At 52.9% G+C, this 14,149-nt stretch overlaps 1 protein-coding gene across 1 annotated transcript in view; it reads right to left on the reverse strand.

Moving 5' to 3' along the window:
- The window catches only part of BAIAP2L1 (BAR/IMD domain containing adaptor protein 2 like 1), an 80,461-nt gene extending 70,823 nt beyond the window's left edge, over positions 1–9,638 (reverse strand). Inside the window, exon 1 of the mRNA XM_012930993.2 lies at positions 9,414–9,638. Coding sequence (XP_012786447.2) covers positions 9,414–9,464 — 51 coding nt within the window. The 5' untranslated portion in view covers positions 9,465–9,638. The remainder of the gene's footprint in view (positions 1–9,413) is intronic.
- Positions 9,639–14,149: the final 4,511 nt, after the last annotated feature.

A 14,149-nucleotide genomic window follows, 5' to 3' on the forward strand; every position in this document is an offset into this window, starting at 1 on the left:
TCTCAAAAACACCTCTCAGTGCTTACTGCAAACCAACACAGAGAGGGACTTAAAAAATCTTCAAGGAGTGTTCAGCTCATTGAGGGAAAATAAATGGGACAATAACGTCAACACTATCAAATATTTATTCAGTTCCACCTATGTGCCAGTCACTCTTCTAGACATGCACGACAGCAGTAAACACAACAGGAAAAAGAAATCAGTGCCTGCATGTGGTTTCAGTCCAGTAACCACATGGCACTCCACTAACAGCTAACACTAATGGGACACCAAGGCGGGCTAGATTCTGTCCTGAGAGCTCTCAGCTTACAGCAACCCTGGGAGGCAGATGCTGCCAGCATGCTTACTGACAGATAAGGAAATTGGCACGCAGGTCAAACGGAGGAACACATTAGCAGATGCACACACCAACCTGGGATGACACCAGCAGGTGCACACACCAGTCTGGGAGTTAGCAAGAAAAGTCTTCTCAAATAACACATCAGTTGGACTGAGTCTCTAATGAGAACAGGTCTCGCATGTGGAAATCGTGTTTCCACACTTAAAAATACACTCTGCTTGGACTGACCAACCCTGCTTTCCTCTAACGGCCTGGAAGATGGTCCAAACACCTGGGTCTCCCTGCCACTCATGTGGCAGACCATGAAGAAGCTCCTGGCGCCTGTCTGGTCTAGGGCTGGCCGGTGTGGCCCTCTGAGGAGTGAACCAGCAGATCAAAGAAGGATCTCTGTGTAACTGGCTTTCAAACAAGTTGGAGAAAAATCACAGCACAATAGAAGGAATCATTGTAGGTTTTCTTACTTGCCCACGCAATTTATTTAATGAGAAGTTCAGCTGAGAAATCCTTTATAAAAAAAAAAGTATTAATTCATTTGAAAGGCAGAGTTCCAGAGAGACAAGACAGATTGTGTGCCTGCTGGTTCACTGCCTACGTGGCCAGGCCAAAGGCAGAAGCCCAGGGCTTCATCTGGGTCTCCCTCATGGGCCCAGTAGTCAGGGCCATCTTCTGCTGTTTTCGCAGGTGCACTACTAGCTGGGAGCTGGATCTTCCCAGAACCTAAGCCAGCACCCCAGGGGGGATGTCAGCAACGCAGAAATGGTGGCTTAGCTATACTCCACAGCACTAGTCCCAATGCAACTTCATTATTTTTAAAATGTATTTGCAAGGAAGGAGAGACCATCTAGCTGCTAGCTTGCACCCCAGACACTTGCAACAACCAGAGCTGGGGGTCAGGCCAGTCAGGAACTGTCCCTTGGGCCTCCCTCAAGGGTGGCAGGACCAGGAACTTGAGCCGTCACCAGCTACCTCCTAGAGTGTTGGGCACAGCAGGAAGGACTCCATCTTAGGTACATGGGACTGGGATTCCCATGCTGCACTGCAATGTCCACCCCGCTGAGTTTTACAGCTGGAAATGGACTATTAAGTCTCAGGCAACTGTGACAGGCATACACAGGTGACCCACTGTCTCTGCTACGTGTCCGCTTCCCCCGTAACACAGCACCAGGCTGCCCGCACTTGGAGTGGCCGGTGTTGTACGCGACCTACTCTGACCCCAGCCCCAGCGTGCTGCACATTTCTTCTGGGCAGTGTATTCAGACTCCCCCCTACTTTTGACAGGCTGTTATTATTACCTTTGTCCTTTTCAAGGACACGGCTGCACCTTAGACAGGGTCAGCAGCTTGCAATGTCAGAGGCAAGAGTTACCAGCTCCAAGAGTTGGAATGTTTCCAATTTTCTTGAGCTAATTTTCTGTTGTATCTGTGGTCTCAGGTTAGTAAATACTAAGGATGTACTCTCAAATGTGAGAATTAAAGAGAAACTGTTATGGTGTATCTTTAAAAGTTTAATTAAACACAAAGGTACAAAAAGGCAAATTTTACAGTACTCGTTTAAACTGTTTCATTCTTTAAAAACAGAACATATGCATCATTTTTGCCTCCCTTAGGTAAAACCCTGTAAAAGTAACACACTCACATAAAACAGAAACAAAGTACACCCTCTACAAGTTGGCTAGCCAGCAGTCTCCATCTCTCTCCCACCCTCCGGGCCACAACTTCCAGCAGCCTTCCCCTCCACAGTGCCACACAAACACAAACCAAACAGTATAACAGCAGAAAAGCCCAGGGCGGCCTCGCCCCTGGTCTCCATGAACTGTTCACAGCTCCAGCAGGCTGCACCAACCTCTCAGACATTGTACCCGCGCTCATCTATTTTACTCCCCATATAAGCGTCATCAACCCCTTTTTAATTTTTTTTTTAAACTGGACAGAGGGAAGGGAAGACAGAGACAAAGATCTTCCAACCACTGCTTCGCTCCCCAGGTGGCCGCAACAGTTGGAGTTGAGCTGGTGCGAAGCCAGGAGCCAGGAACTTCTTTTGGGTCTCCCACGGGATGCAGGGTCCCAAGGCTTTGGGCCGTCCTCGACTGCTTTCCCAGGCCACAGGCAGGGAGCTGATGGGAAGTGAAGCACCCAGGACACGAACTGATGCCCACGTGGGATCCTGGCAGTTGCGAGGTGAGGATTGGCGACTGAGCCATCACACCATTTTTCTTTTTCTTTTTTTAAAGACAAGCCAGCAAACATTCTATGTCATTCACACGGGCCTCATGTGTGATAACCGTATCACAAAGACTTGAAGTAACTGTTAACAATCAGAACACTGGAGCACTAGAATAATGATAAACCAAGGAGACCCGAGGTCAGCAACACCTAAGCTTAAACCTCAAGGCTGCGAGAATGAGCAGCACTTGGGTGTGAAGGGCTGAGCGTATGGGGCAGAGCATGCCCTGCATGGCAGACACAAAAACTTGGGTGTTCTGACCAATATCCAATTGTGCACATTCTTTATACACACACTTTCACACACAAACCAACCCGCCACGGAATCTACAAGATCTACTCACCGGTCAAGGCTCTCACACTAGGCAGATCACAGCAGCATCCGGTGCACAGGCTGATGTTTCAAAAAGTTCACAGAAAATAGCATTAAAAGGAGGTTTGATTTTGGTGCAAATAAACTCTGGAGTTGTATTCTATGGAACATCTTGCAACGTGGAATAATTATGTTTTCTTTCTAAGATTTATTCATTTTTAATAGGAAAGGCAGATATACAGAGAGGAGAGACAAAGATCTTTCATCCGCTGGTTCACACCCAAATGGCTGCAGTGACCAGAGCTGAGCTGATCCAAAACCAGGAGCCAGGAGCTTCCTCTAGGTCTTCACAGATGTAGCATCCCAAGGACCTGGGCCATCCTCTGCCGCTCTCCCAGGCTATAGGCAGGGGAACTGGATGGGAAGCAGAGCAGCTGGGACAAGAACCAGCATCTAAATGGGATGCCGGCGGCACTTGCAAGGTGAGGATTTAGTCAAATGAGCCATCGCTCCAGCTCAACAGGTGATTTACAATGTCCCCCCCCCCCCCCCCCGGGAGCAGAGATTGAATGAGTGGTTGCAGCGGCCAAGTCTCTCATGAGAGCCTGCTTCTGAGCCTCAGCTAGGGACTCCAGCCGGCTGCTCATGGAGACCCGGAGAAGCAGTTGTGACGGCTCCAGGAACTGGGTTTGTGCCACATCCTGGGAGACTTGGACAGCCCCAGCCAGAGCAGGTATTTGGGGAGTGAGCCAGCAGGTGGGAGTATTTGCTGTCTCTCAGAGAGATAATTTTCCTACAAAACGTGTCTATCCTTGGCTCCTTGGCTCCCTTCTAGCAATTTAGCCTAGGCAGACATGGGCTCAGGCAAAGCTTTTACCTACAATGATGCCCACAACAGCACCACAGCAGCAAAATCCTGGCAAGAAGCAGTCTGTCAGTTGGGATGGTGACAGAGAAGGGAGTGCGGAGGCTTCGTCACAGCCAGGAAGTCCAGAATGTCAGCTGACCCTAGGTGCGCCCTGGGGCCAAGAGGGAGGGACAACCAGAGCATTCTCTCTCTGGCTAGTGGGATTCTGGGTGACTTATTTCCAGTGTAAATGTTCACAGAGATTTGGGAATAACCACAACACCAGAGAAAAAAACTTTTAAAGGCCTCCAAGATCAAATATTTGTGAGTACACAGGACTGATCAGAGAGAGGCAGAAAAGCATAATTTGGGGGGCTCGTATTCAAGCAAATTCAATTATAAGTTACCTGGGGAAAGCCTTGAGGATGGCATATCCTCTGGGAAATTCAATTTTGAAATCTCTTGATTAAACCGTAACTCACGGCAGTCTTATTTAAAATCGACCTTTAACTGTACAGTAGGTATGTGACGTGCCTGGGAAAGCGGCAGAGGATGGCCCAAGGACTCGAGCCTCTGAACCCACGCAGAGACTCAGAAGAAGCTCCTGGCTTGGCCCCAACGCTGCTCATGGAGGCCTTCTCGGGGAATGAACCAGTGCATGGAAGACTTCACTCTGAAACTCGGCCTTTCAAATAATCAATACATTTTTAAAAAGGGGGGAGAGGGTAAGAGGGCTCATCTGTGCCCTCAACATCCCTTCCCTAACCAAACTCTTGATGAGCTGATGATAGACACATTCTTGCTTTGCCCTCCTGACCCTCACCACGCCGCGCACCCCAGCCCCTGGCTTGCCTTCTGACGGGAAGGCGCTCCGGCTGGGCCCCTGCCAGGCGGCAAGCATCCCTCAGACAACAGCACATCGCCACCAGGCCTGGGGCAGTTCGGTTTTGCCTCGAACTTCAGTGTTTACAATTTGAACATACCTGTCAGAATGGCAAGAATGAAAAGTCTGGAAAACGGTAACTGCTGGCATTTCTGGAGCAACCGAGCTCTCTGTAGGCTGCTGGCGGGGATGCCAGCTGGGACAACCACTTTGGAATACTGCCTGGGCAGTGTGTACTAAAGCTCCGTAAGAGCCAGACACACTCAAACCCAGCAAATCCATGATGTGTATGCCTAAATAAAATGGGAACCCACGCCGTTCACCAAAATAGGCAGAAACCTAGGAGTTGAGACAGTGGCCACCACTGGAACAGGTGTAGTGAATGGCAGGCAGTCTCAGGGGCACCTGAGAGCGCTGGTCCTGGTCAGCCTCTGGGGCCAGGTGCAACTAACACAGGTATATTCACCTTGTTTCAGTTTAGTGAGCCCTGCACACGCACACAAACTTTTCCCTATGTACACTACAGATTCATAAAGTTTACAAATACAAATATATCTCCATGTGTCAACAGATAATGTTTGTACAGTTCTCATAACCTTGACTTTTTAAACTGCAGAATAAATAGCTGTGTGGGATGTTGAAGAAAACAAATTCTATTTGTTGCCACCCCAGGCATGATAGGGATCCCTTCGTGGGTCTGTGAGAGGCGAGGAGGAATGCCAAACGTTGAAACCATGTCACACACACGCACCCACCAGCTCTCTGAAACAGGGGAACGGCGACATGAGCTGTCCAGGTGACCCCAGTTTCCCAGGCTCCCTAACAAAGGAGGCTGCCCTGCAATGCTATCATGGCTCTAAAACCCACCTTTCAATCCAGAAAAAATGCTGCTATCAGAAAAAAAAAAAAAAAATCTGTCGTGCTACTCAGTTTCTTATTCACTCTCCAGCTACCCTTCCTGGGACCTCAGGCACAGACTCTTTCTGGCGCCCGCACAGAGCCGAGGGTGAACTGTCTGGGCTTTTGCAATTCCCATCTTATCTGCAGCAACCTGAGGACAGCAGCAGTCCAGCAAGATGCAGATAACATGTATGGCCATGGCTACAAACACACCTCAGGGTTAACCGCGCATCACCACATCACCACCCACAGGCAGCCAGGCACACTCTTCCTTGCAGGGCTCCCGTGAGATCCACCTCCAGACATGATGGGGGGAAAAAATCCACATTCAAGGGCTCATTTAGATCAACCCAATCAGGATGAAATTCAGAATGACCAAAAAGCAAGCAAACAAACAGCCTAGAGGGACATCTTAGACCTCCCAGTAATGAAATGGTATACAAGCTTGGTCTGCATTTGCTGGTGCTTAGAAACGAAACCAGTTTCAGGCCGGCGCGGTAGCCTAGCAGCGTAACTCCCAGCCTTGAATGCGCTGAATCCCCATATGGGTGCTGGTTCTAATCCTGGTTGCCCCGCTTCCTGTCCAGCTCCCTGCTTGTGACCTGGGAAAGCAGTCGAGGACAGCCCAAAGCCTTGGGACCCCGCACCCGCGTGGGAGACCTGGAGGAGGTTCCTGGCTCCCGGCTTTGGATTGACGCAGCTCCAACTGCTGCGGTCACTTGGGGAGTGAATCATTGGACGGAAGATCTTCCTCTCTGTCTCACCTCCTCTCTGTTTATCTGACTTTGCAATAAAAATAAAATAAATCTTACAAAAAAAAAAAAAAAAAAGAAACAAAACTAGTCTCTAAGAGTGGTGGAGGAAGTGGCATATTTCTCAAATCTAAAATCAAGACAACTCCAGATGCAGCCCGGGGCTGCCATCCCCTCAGAATAAAGGGGCACAGGATGCTAACTCAGTAAATGTGTCCATCCACTCACAGCCCACACAGGCCCACTACCTATATGCTGGGAACTGGGCTGGGGGCAGAACAGCAGAACGCTAGTTTAAGGTAGTGCTGGGAGTGGAGATGAAAAAGCTGGGTGAGATGGGGAAACTGTAGGACAACTGATTGGATCTATAGGACAAAACAAAGAGAGGTATCTCTAAGAAAGGGTGTGGGAACATTTGCCCAGATCTATAGACAGGCTTATGGGAACTCGCACAATCTATAACCGTCCTGCCATAGCCTATATGACCCTCAATCTATAAAAGCCTGATAACTACCAATAAACCTCAGCTATTGGTCATCAGTCAGTAATCCACGTCTATGATTATCGGCTCTGTGCACCAAGTCCATCGCTGCCAGACAGTTGTCTGAGTTTTTAGGGCCTCCCTGAGTAGGTGACATTCCGAGAAATGTGTCCCCTTCCGCTCCACTCCACAGGTAGGACATCCCACAATGCCACCACACCCACTCTTCAACTTCTCAGACTTGAACATTTCCAACTTCTAGGAAGGCTGTGGCTACCCCTAATTAAGGGTTTCATTTTTTTTTTTTTTAAACTTCTTCCTCTTACCACTGAAACATGTACTCATCAGAAAACCATGCTGAAATCACAAGCAAGCTGTTAGGGCAAATTAGGGGCATACTATAGACAACAGTGGAGGAAGGGGACGGGTCTGTGGATAAACCCTAATTAGCAACGGTAACACTGCTTGACATACTGGGGCTTATTACTCTGCCATTTGTTTGTCCAGCAGTAAAACACACATGCTCCTGGGAGTCAGCAGGGCTCTCCGTGAATCACCCGTCAACTATGCCTTTGACAAAACTCAGCAACTGTGGACGTTTCGAGACATTTGACGCTGCGAGCAAACGATCACACGCCTTGATAATCCCTCCCTTCTTCCCCTCTAAGGATTTGATTCCTTTATTTCAAAGCTAGAGAAATCTGAGGGTTTTCTTTCTTCTAAAATCTAAAACCCATTCCAGCAAGTCATAAAATCTCATTTGCAGGTGGCCACCTGCTCAGGTTGAGTTTCTAGGTCCCAAGAAGGAAGTTCCTGAGTGAGCAGCCGGGTGCGCCAGCAGGGCAGGCAGAGCTGTGCCATACTAACATCAATTGCTTCCTGCTTTGGTCACTGCAGGAGGGGGTGGACAGGGCAAAACTCGGAGCAGCTTTCCAGACAGACCGGTGCACATAAAGCCCCATCACGCATGTCTCTCGCAGCTGCAGCAAGGGCTAGCAGCTTTCCTGGGCCTCGGAGATCAAAGACGCCTGTCCAGGGCTGTGGATTCTTATCCCAACACCTCCACCCACAGGAGAAACAAACAAACAAAAAGGAAACAAAAGGAGCGATCCTAAAACACTGATGAAGAGGAAATGGTTATTGAAAGCAGCTTTTTTGGAGGGAGCTTTCAGCGCCCCCAGCACCAGGGAACGCCAGGCACCAAGGCCGGAACCTTTCACACGGGAAGATGCTGACAAACACCAAAGACCCAAACGATTAAGCCGCCAGCCCGCGTCCTCTGGCAAGGGGGCTGGTGTCTGCGGCTCTTTCACTGAAAGCCAAAGGAGCGATTCTTCCCGTCGGAGGGTCTGTCCCTCCCACACTCGATCAAGTGAAACACACTGGGGCTAGGGGAGGCAGTGTGGGGGGACGCTGGCTCTGGGTGCACGTGTTCCCCCTCGAGGTGCAGCAGGCTCTGCACTCCCCGAGTACAGCTCTTCCGTGCCTGGCCGCCAGTCACCACACTGACCGTGTGAGTCAGGGAGGAGTCAGCCTGCTTTATCGCCACACTCGGGAAGCACCCACACCTCCCGCCCCACCTGCCTCAGGATCAATGAATATTAACAAACTCCATGCAAAATGTCAGGCTTTCCTGTGCACAATTTTTAAAACTGCTCTCGCCGAGGAAGGGCCAGCGTGTGGTCCTCGTTGCTGAGCCGCCACAAACGGCAGCTTCTGTGATCTCCCTAGAAAGCATGCCCTGTCTTACAGCTGAAAATTTGTTTATTCTGAATCCAGTAAAAACCAATCCAGCGCTTTTAAATTCAGGAACTCCCTCAGACTTCACCAACCATGACCATGGCTACATTTTTTAGGGTTATGGGAAAAAAAAAATCTATAGAAATGACCGAACGGTGGTGGGCCTTCCATTTTACGGCTCCGGCTGAATTTTGAGAACTTTTAAAAGTCCCACGGGATCAACGGGCTTCAGCGGAATTAAAAGTTGTTTTGTATTCCATTAATAGCAGACGATTAGACACGTATCTTATTTCAGCTGGAATTCATTTAAAGGTACTTAACCCGGCCACTAATCCTGTGTCCCTGTCTGGAAAAAAGTTCTCCCAGGAGTAGGTGTCGGGCTGAGCACGGGGCATCGGCGCGCCTTGAGCTCCGCTCAGCACCATCAGAGACTGGGCAGAACCGGCCAGCTCCACTGAGGCCGGCAGCTCAGGCGGGCTCGCCGGACCCCGACCCACAGGCACCCGAGGCCCGGCCCGGGGCGCCCTCCGCGCAGCCCGGCCCTGACACAGCCCAGTTCCTCCCTGCATTCCTGGGCGCCCTTTCTCCGAAGAAACCCGAGCTCAGCCTCCGGGGTCCGGCTGCTGGGCCAGGCGCGGCTCCCTTAGGGGGTCGCCGCTCGCCCTTCTCCCCCCAAAGCTCCGGGCCGGGGGCGGGGCGGGGAAAATGAGGCTCTCCCGGCGTCTCGAGCGCCGGGAGGGACGGACCGGCCGGCGGAAGCTCCCCTCCTTACCCCGGGGACTGGGGCACGGCCCCTCCCCAAGCCACAGGCCGAGCCCCGCGGGCCTCGAACCTCCCCCAAGGCCCCAGGTCCCGGGGCGCCGGGAGATCGCCTGCTGGGGCCCCCAGCCCTGACGTCCCAGCCCCGAGCTGCACCCCGCTCCCCACCAGCTCACCCGATAGGTGCTCTCGGTGAGCCGGTTCACCTCCTCGGGACCCCGCGACATGGCACCGGAGGACGCCGCCGAGCCTCGTGGTCGTCTGAAGAGCCCCTCGAGGGTCAGCCGTCGGGCCCGAGAGTGCCGTCCGCGCCCGCGCGCGCCGCCTCTGCCACTCGGACGCCCCAACCTGCGGCGTCGCGGCCCGCGAGAAACTGAGGAGCAGCCGCCGGGCTCGGCCTGAGGGCGGGCGGGCAGGGCGGCCCCACCTGAGGAGCGCGGCGCGGGCGGGAGCGCGGGGCGGGGCCAGGCCCGGGGGCGGGGCCAGGCCCGAGGGGCGGGGCGCGCTACCTGAGGCGGCTCGGGACGGGGCCTGGCCTGAGGAGGCGGGGCCAGGCCCGGGGGCGGGGCCAGGCCCGAGGGGCGGGGCGCGCTACCTGAGGCGGCTCGGGGCGGTGCCTGGCCTGAGGGGGCGGGGCTCTCCACCTGAAGCAGCCCGAGGGCCTGATGGACGGACGGCCCTCACCAAGACAGCCTGAGGGAGACTCGGAGGAGGCGAGCTGAGCCGGGGTGGGCGGGGCCAACGCCTGACGCCTGGGGAGGCGGAGCCGGAGAGGTGGGTGGGACCTGAGGTGGGCGGGGCGGAGGTGGCTGGGCTGAGTGGCTGGGGCCGTCCCACCTGAGGCCGGCGCCGGCTGGTGGTGGAGGCGGCCACAGCGCGCCCTCTGGTGGCCAGCCCCGAGCTCCCGGAGCCCCCGAGGCCTGGCCGGGTGGAGGCGTTCCAGTGGCGACTGTGCTAGGGCTCCGAGGTCCTGATGCCATTGGTGCCCTGGACGCCTCTTTTTTCTCAATCCTGACCCCTTGGAGGACTGCGGGAAGGGGGTCCCACAATCCCCAGGTGTACTTGACCCCAAAGGTTGGAGGGAACCACCCCGACCCCAGGGGCTGGAGTGTTGTAGCTGGAGGCAGGGGCCGCTGAGGTGGAACCGCCAAGACCTGCTTACTGAAACGTCCATGTCCACCTTTAACTCAGTACTAATCACATGCCGGTTAGAGGAACAGACCACCAGCGTGAGCCTGGGCTGGGAGGCCCCTCTGCCTTCTGTCACTGATGTCTGGGTAGGTGTGTGGCTCCGGTGCCAGCCCTGGACCCATCCCAGGCAGTGCACCAAGGGTCCGGTGTCCAGAACACCCCTGTTCTGCACCTGAGCCCTCCGACACACCCCAGACAGCAAGCTCAGTGCTGCCTCCGGAGAACTCTGGCTCCTCGTGTCTCTCTCTCTCTGGCTGCAGAGGCGTCTGGTCCAGACGGCTGGGCTGTGCGGCTTTCAACACTGCTGCGGTGATGAAGTTGGTTACGCACACAAAGATGGCCCTGTGTGGCTCAGATGGGAACACTCAGGGACTTGGACACGGCCACGTGGCTTCCCAGTCTTATCTGGTTTCGCTTACTGTAAAAACCGGCCGTGCTGGGAAGCTGTAGGGTTTGGGGCAGGAGCTGACCATGCCTGGACCCTGGGTTTTGGTATGTGGGGTTTGGGGGCAGGAGCTGACCTTGCCTGGACCCTGGGTTTCAGGTGAGTGAAGCCGCTTCCTACTTCCTTCACGGAGTTCCGGCCCTGGGCTTCTGAGGCTTGCCAACCGGGTTTCCTGTACACCGTGCGTGACAGGTGTTGGTGACATTTTGCTGACCACTGTGCACTGCCAGACCCTTGAAGTGTGTCTGTCTGGGTTTCCATTCAGATTTGGCCATTGCTGCCTGTGCTCTGCAAATCACCCCATGCCTTCTGACGAATGAGGTCAGTTTGCCCTCTGCTGCCTGCTAGGCAGGCGTCCAAGGAATTGGGGAGAGAGAGGGGGAAGCAGGGAGACGGAGGGGAGGGAGAGAGAGAGGGAGGCATCACTTCTTACTACCGTGGCATGGTGGTGCGGTTTGGAGCCCACAGGACAGATAAGCAAAACGCCCTAAAACCGGCAACATTCTCAGCTCACGTTGGAATTTGATCCACAGGGCAGGTTTGGAATTGTAGGTGCAATCTCAAAGCGGCCACCATCTGCGTCATGATGAACGCTGCTGTAAGGACGCAGCTTCCCGCTTCCATTTTCCTGCCCCCTCGAGAAGTCTTTGAGAAGCACGTGTCTTTGTCCCCGAGTCAGGACTGCTTTAGCCTCTGGCCCCTGGCTTGGCCCGTGGCGTGGCCATCCCTTACCGCAGGCAGTGAAGAGAATCACTATAATTGCAGTGACAGGTCCAGCTGGCCACGCCGTGGAGGCCAGTGGGTTCAGCCCACCTAGGACACCGGCATCGCATATGGGCACTGGTTCCAGTCCCGGCTACTCCACTTCCTATCCAGCTCCCTGCTCACGTGCTTGGGAAAGCCGCAGAAGGTGGCCCAAGTGCGTGGGCTCCTGCCAGGCACATGGGAGACTCAGAGCTCCAAGCTCCCGGCTCCAGCTTGGCCAGGCCCTGCCCACTGAGGCCATCTGGGAAGAGATCCAGCGAGTAGAAGAGGTCTCTTTCTCTCCCTGGAACTTTGCTGTTTCAAAGACATCAACAAAAAGTGCACACTGCAGATGTCCTTTGTTCACGATTGTGCGGCCTTCACACTTCTAGAGTGTGTTTCTGAACCTCGGGAGGAATCCTTGGCCGCTCCCCAATGTCCTGCAGTCTCTTCTCAGCTTGCTCACCCTCTCCTTGGAGTTGCCTATTCCGAACATTTCCAACAAGTGAAGTCACATAACGTGGTATTTTAGGGTGGGTCTCTTTCACTGAACTTTTTTTTTCCAGAGTTTTCTGTGCCAGAGTTTGTGTGAGGACTTTGTCTTTTTTTTTTATTGCTCAGTAATACTCCATCGTGTGGCCAGGCTTGCTTTGTTTATTCATTCACCCATTGTTGGCCATCTGGTTGGTTCCTCTTGTTGGCTGTTGTAGAGCGTCTGTGGATGCTTGCGTGTGAGTTCAGATGTTGACGGATTTTTATTTCTCTTGGATCTACCTGTGTATTTGGGAGTGGTTCACTGGGCCAGAAGGTCACGTCATGTCTAACATTTTTAGGAACTGCCCAGCCGTTTTCCCTCATCTTCCACTTCTTGGAAGAGTTTTTAGAAAACTAGTATTTATTTTCTTTACATATTTGATCAAATTCACCCGTGAATCCGGCTGGAACCAAGCTTGGATTGGTGGGGAATATTTTACAAATGAAATCTGTTTCGTGCTTGCAACTCTTCCCTTTCCTCTTCAGAGTCATTTGCTTATGGATTCTATTCGTTTAGCTCTTTAAATAATTTATAATGTTATTTCATAGTGTCTCCTGGGAAGTTCTGTATTTAAAAAAATGTTTATTGATTTATTTGAAAGGCAGAGTTACAGAGGGAGAAAGACGTACACACACACACACACCCCTTCCCTTTGCCAGTTGTCTTCCCAAATGGCTTCAGTGGCCACAGCTGGACCAGGCTGAAGCCAGGAGCCTGAAACTCCCACGTCCGGGGTTTCCTGTGTGGGTCACAGGTGCCTACGTTTTGGGGGCATCTTCCCCTGCTGTCCCAGGCACGCTGGCAGTGAGCTGAACTGGAAGTACAGCATAAGGGACTCAAATCCCTCCGCTATGGGAGGTTGGCATCGTAGGTGGTGGTGTAATTCACTGACCCCATGACCATACCGTGGTAATGTTTTTCGGTGGCTTAAGTCCCTCCCCCTGCCTTTCCCCACCAGCTGATTCTCAATCATGGTGGGATCCTTTCATCATTATTATTACTATTATTTCAAAGTCATCTCTATCAGGTCTCCTTGGTCTTTGAAGAGCCCTGGGTGGTGACGATTGTCAAGTATCCTTATAAGGAAGTTTTGCATCCATGCCTGCCAGGGACTCCAGGATGTGACCGCAAGACGGTGCAAAGTTCACACAGTGCACCTGCCACTTGTCACAGGCTTGCCGGGCTGCTTTCTCTGAAGGTCGTGCCTTTTTTCTACTCAAGATCCCAGTTAAGCCAAGACCCCTGGTCCTGCCCCAGGCCATCCAGTCTCTCTTACATGCCCCACTTCTTTGCAAAATCAAACTTCAGGACCGGTGCAATGGTTCAATTGGCTAATCCTCCTCTTGCAAAGCGCTGGGATCCCATACAGGTGCCGGTTCATGTCCTGGCTGCTCCACTTCGCTCTATCTCTCTACTTATGATCTGGGAAAGCATTAAAGGATGGCCCAAAGCCTTGGGACCCTACACCCACATGGGATATCTAGAAGAAGCTCCTGGCTCCTTGACTTCGGGTTGGTTCAGCTCAGCTCCGGCCATTGTGGCCACTTAGGGAATGAACCAGCAGATGGAAGATCTTTGTCTCTCCTTTTCTCTGCCTTTCCAATAAAAATAATTTATCTTAAAGAATGAAACTTAGTGTCCCCTTCCCTTGTTGTTGAGTTCTGAGTCCTTGTACCACAGGCACACTTGACATTCAAGGCAACTGAGCCCGTGGGCCGTTTCTGCCCAGGGGCCCCTCCTGCCACCCCCGCGACCCCCACGGCATCTGTCTGCCCTGTTGGCCTGCTTGCCTACTCTCTCTGCTCCAAGCTAAGCCAGGCATTAACTGTTTTTTTGTGGTTGTTACATGCTATCCCTCATTGGAAACATTTGCCCCCGGAGGAGTTCTGAGTGGTACAGCCTGCCAGAAACTTCCAACAGGCCCTCTGTGGTCTCCCATTCTGAGACTGTGGAGTTCGGCTGGGGCCTGGGCCTGGTGGCTGGGCATCGTGTTCCGA

The sequence above is a fragment of the Ochotona princeps genome, chromosome 24 (genome assembly GCF_030435755.1).
Source record: "Ochotona princeps isolate mOchPri1 chromosome 24, mOchPri1.hap1, whole genome shotgun sequence".
Classification (NCBI taxonomy): Eukaryota; Metazoa; Chordata; class Mammalia; order Lagomorpha; family Ochotonidae; genus Ochotona; species Ochotona princeps.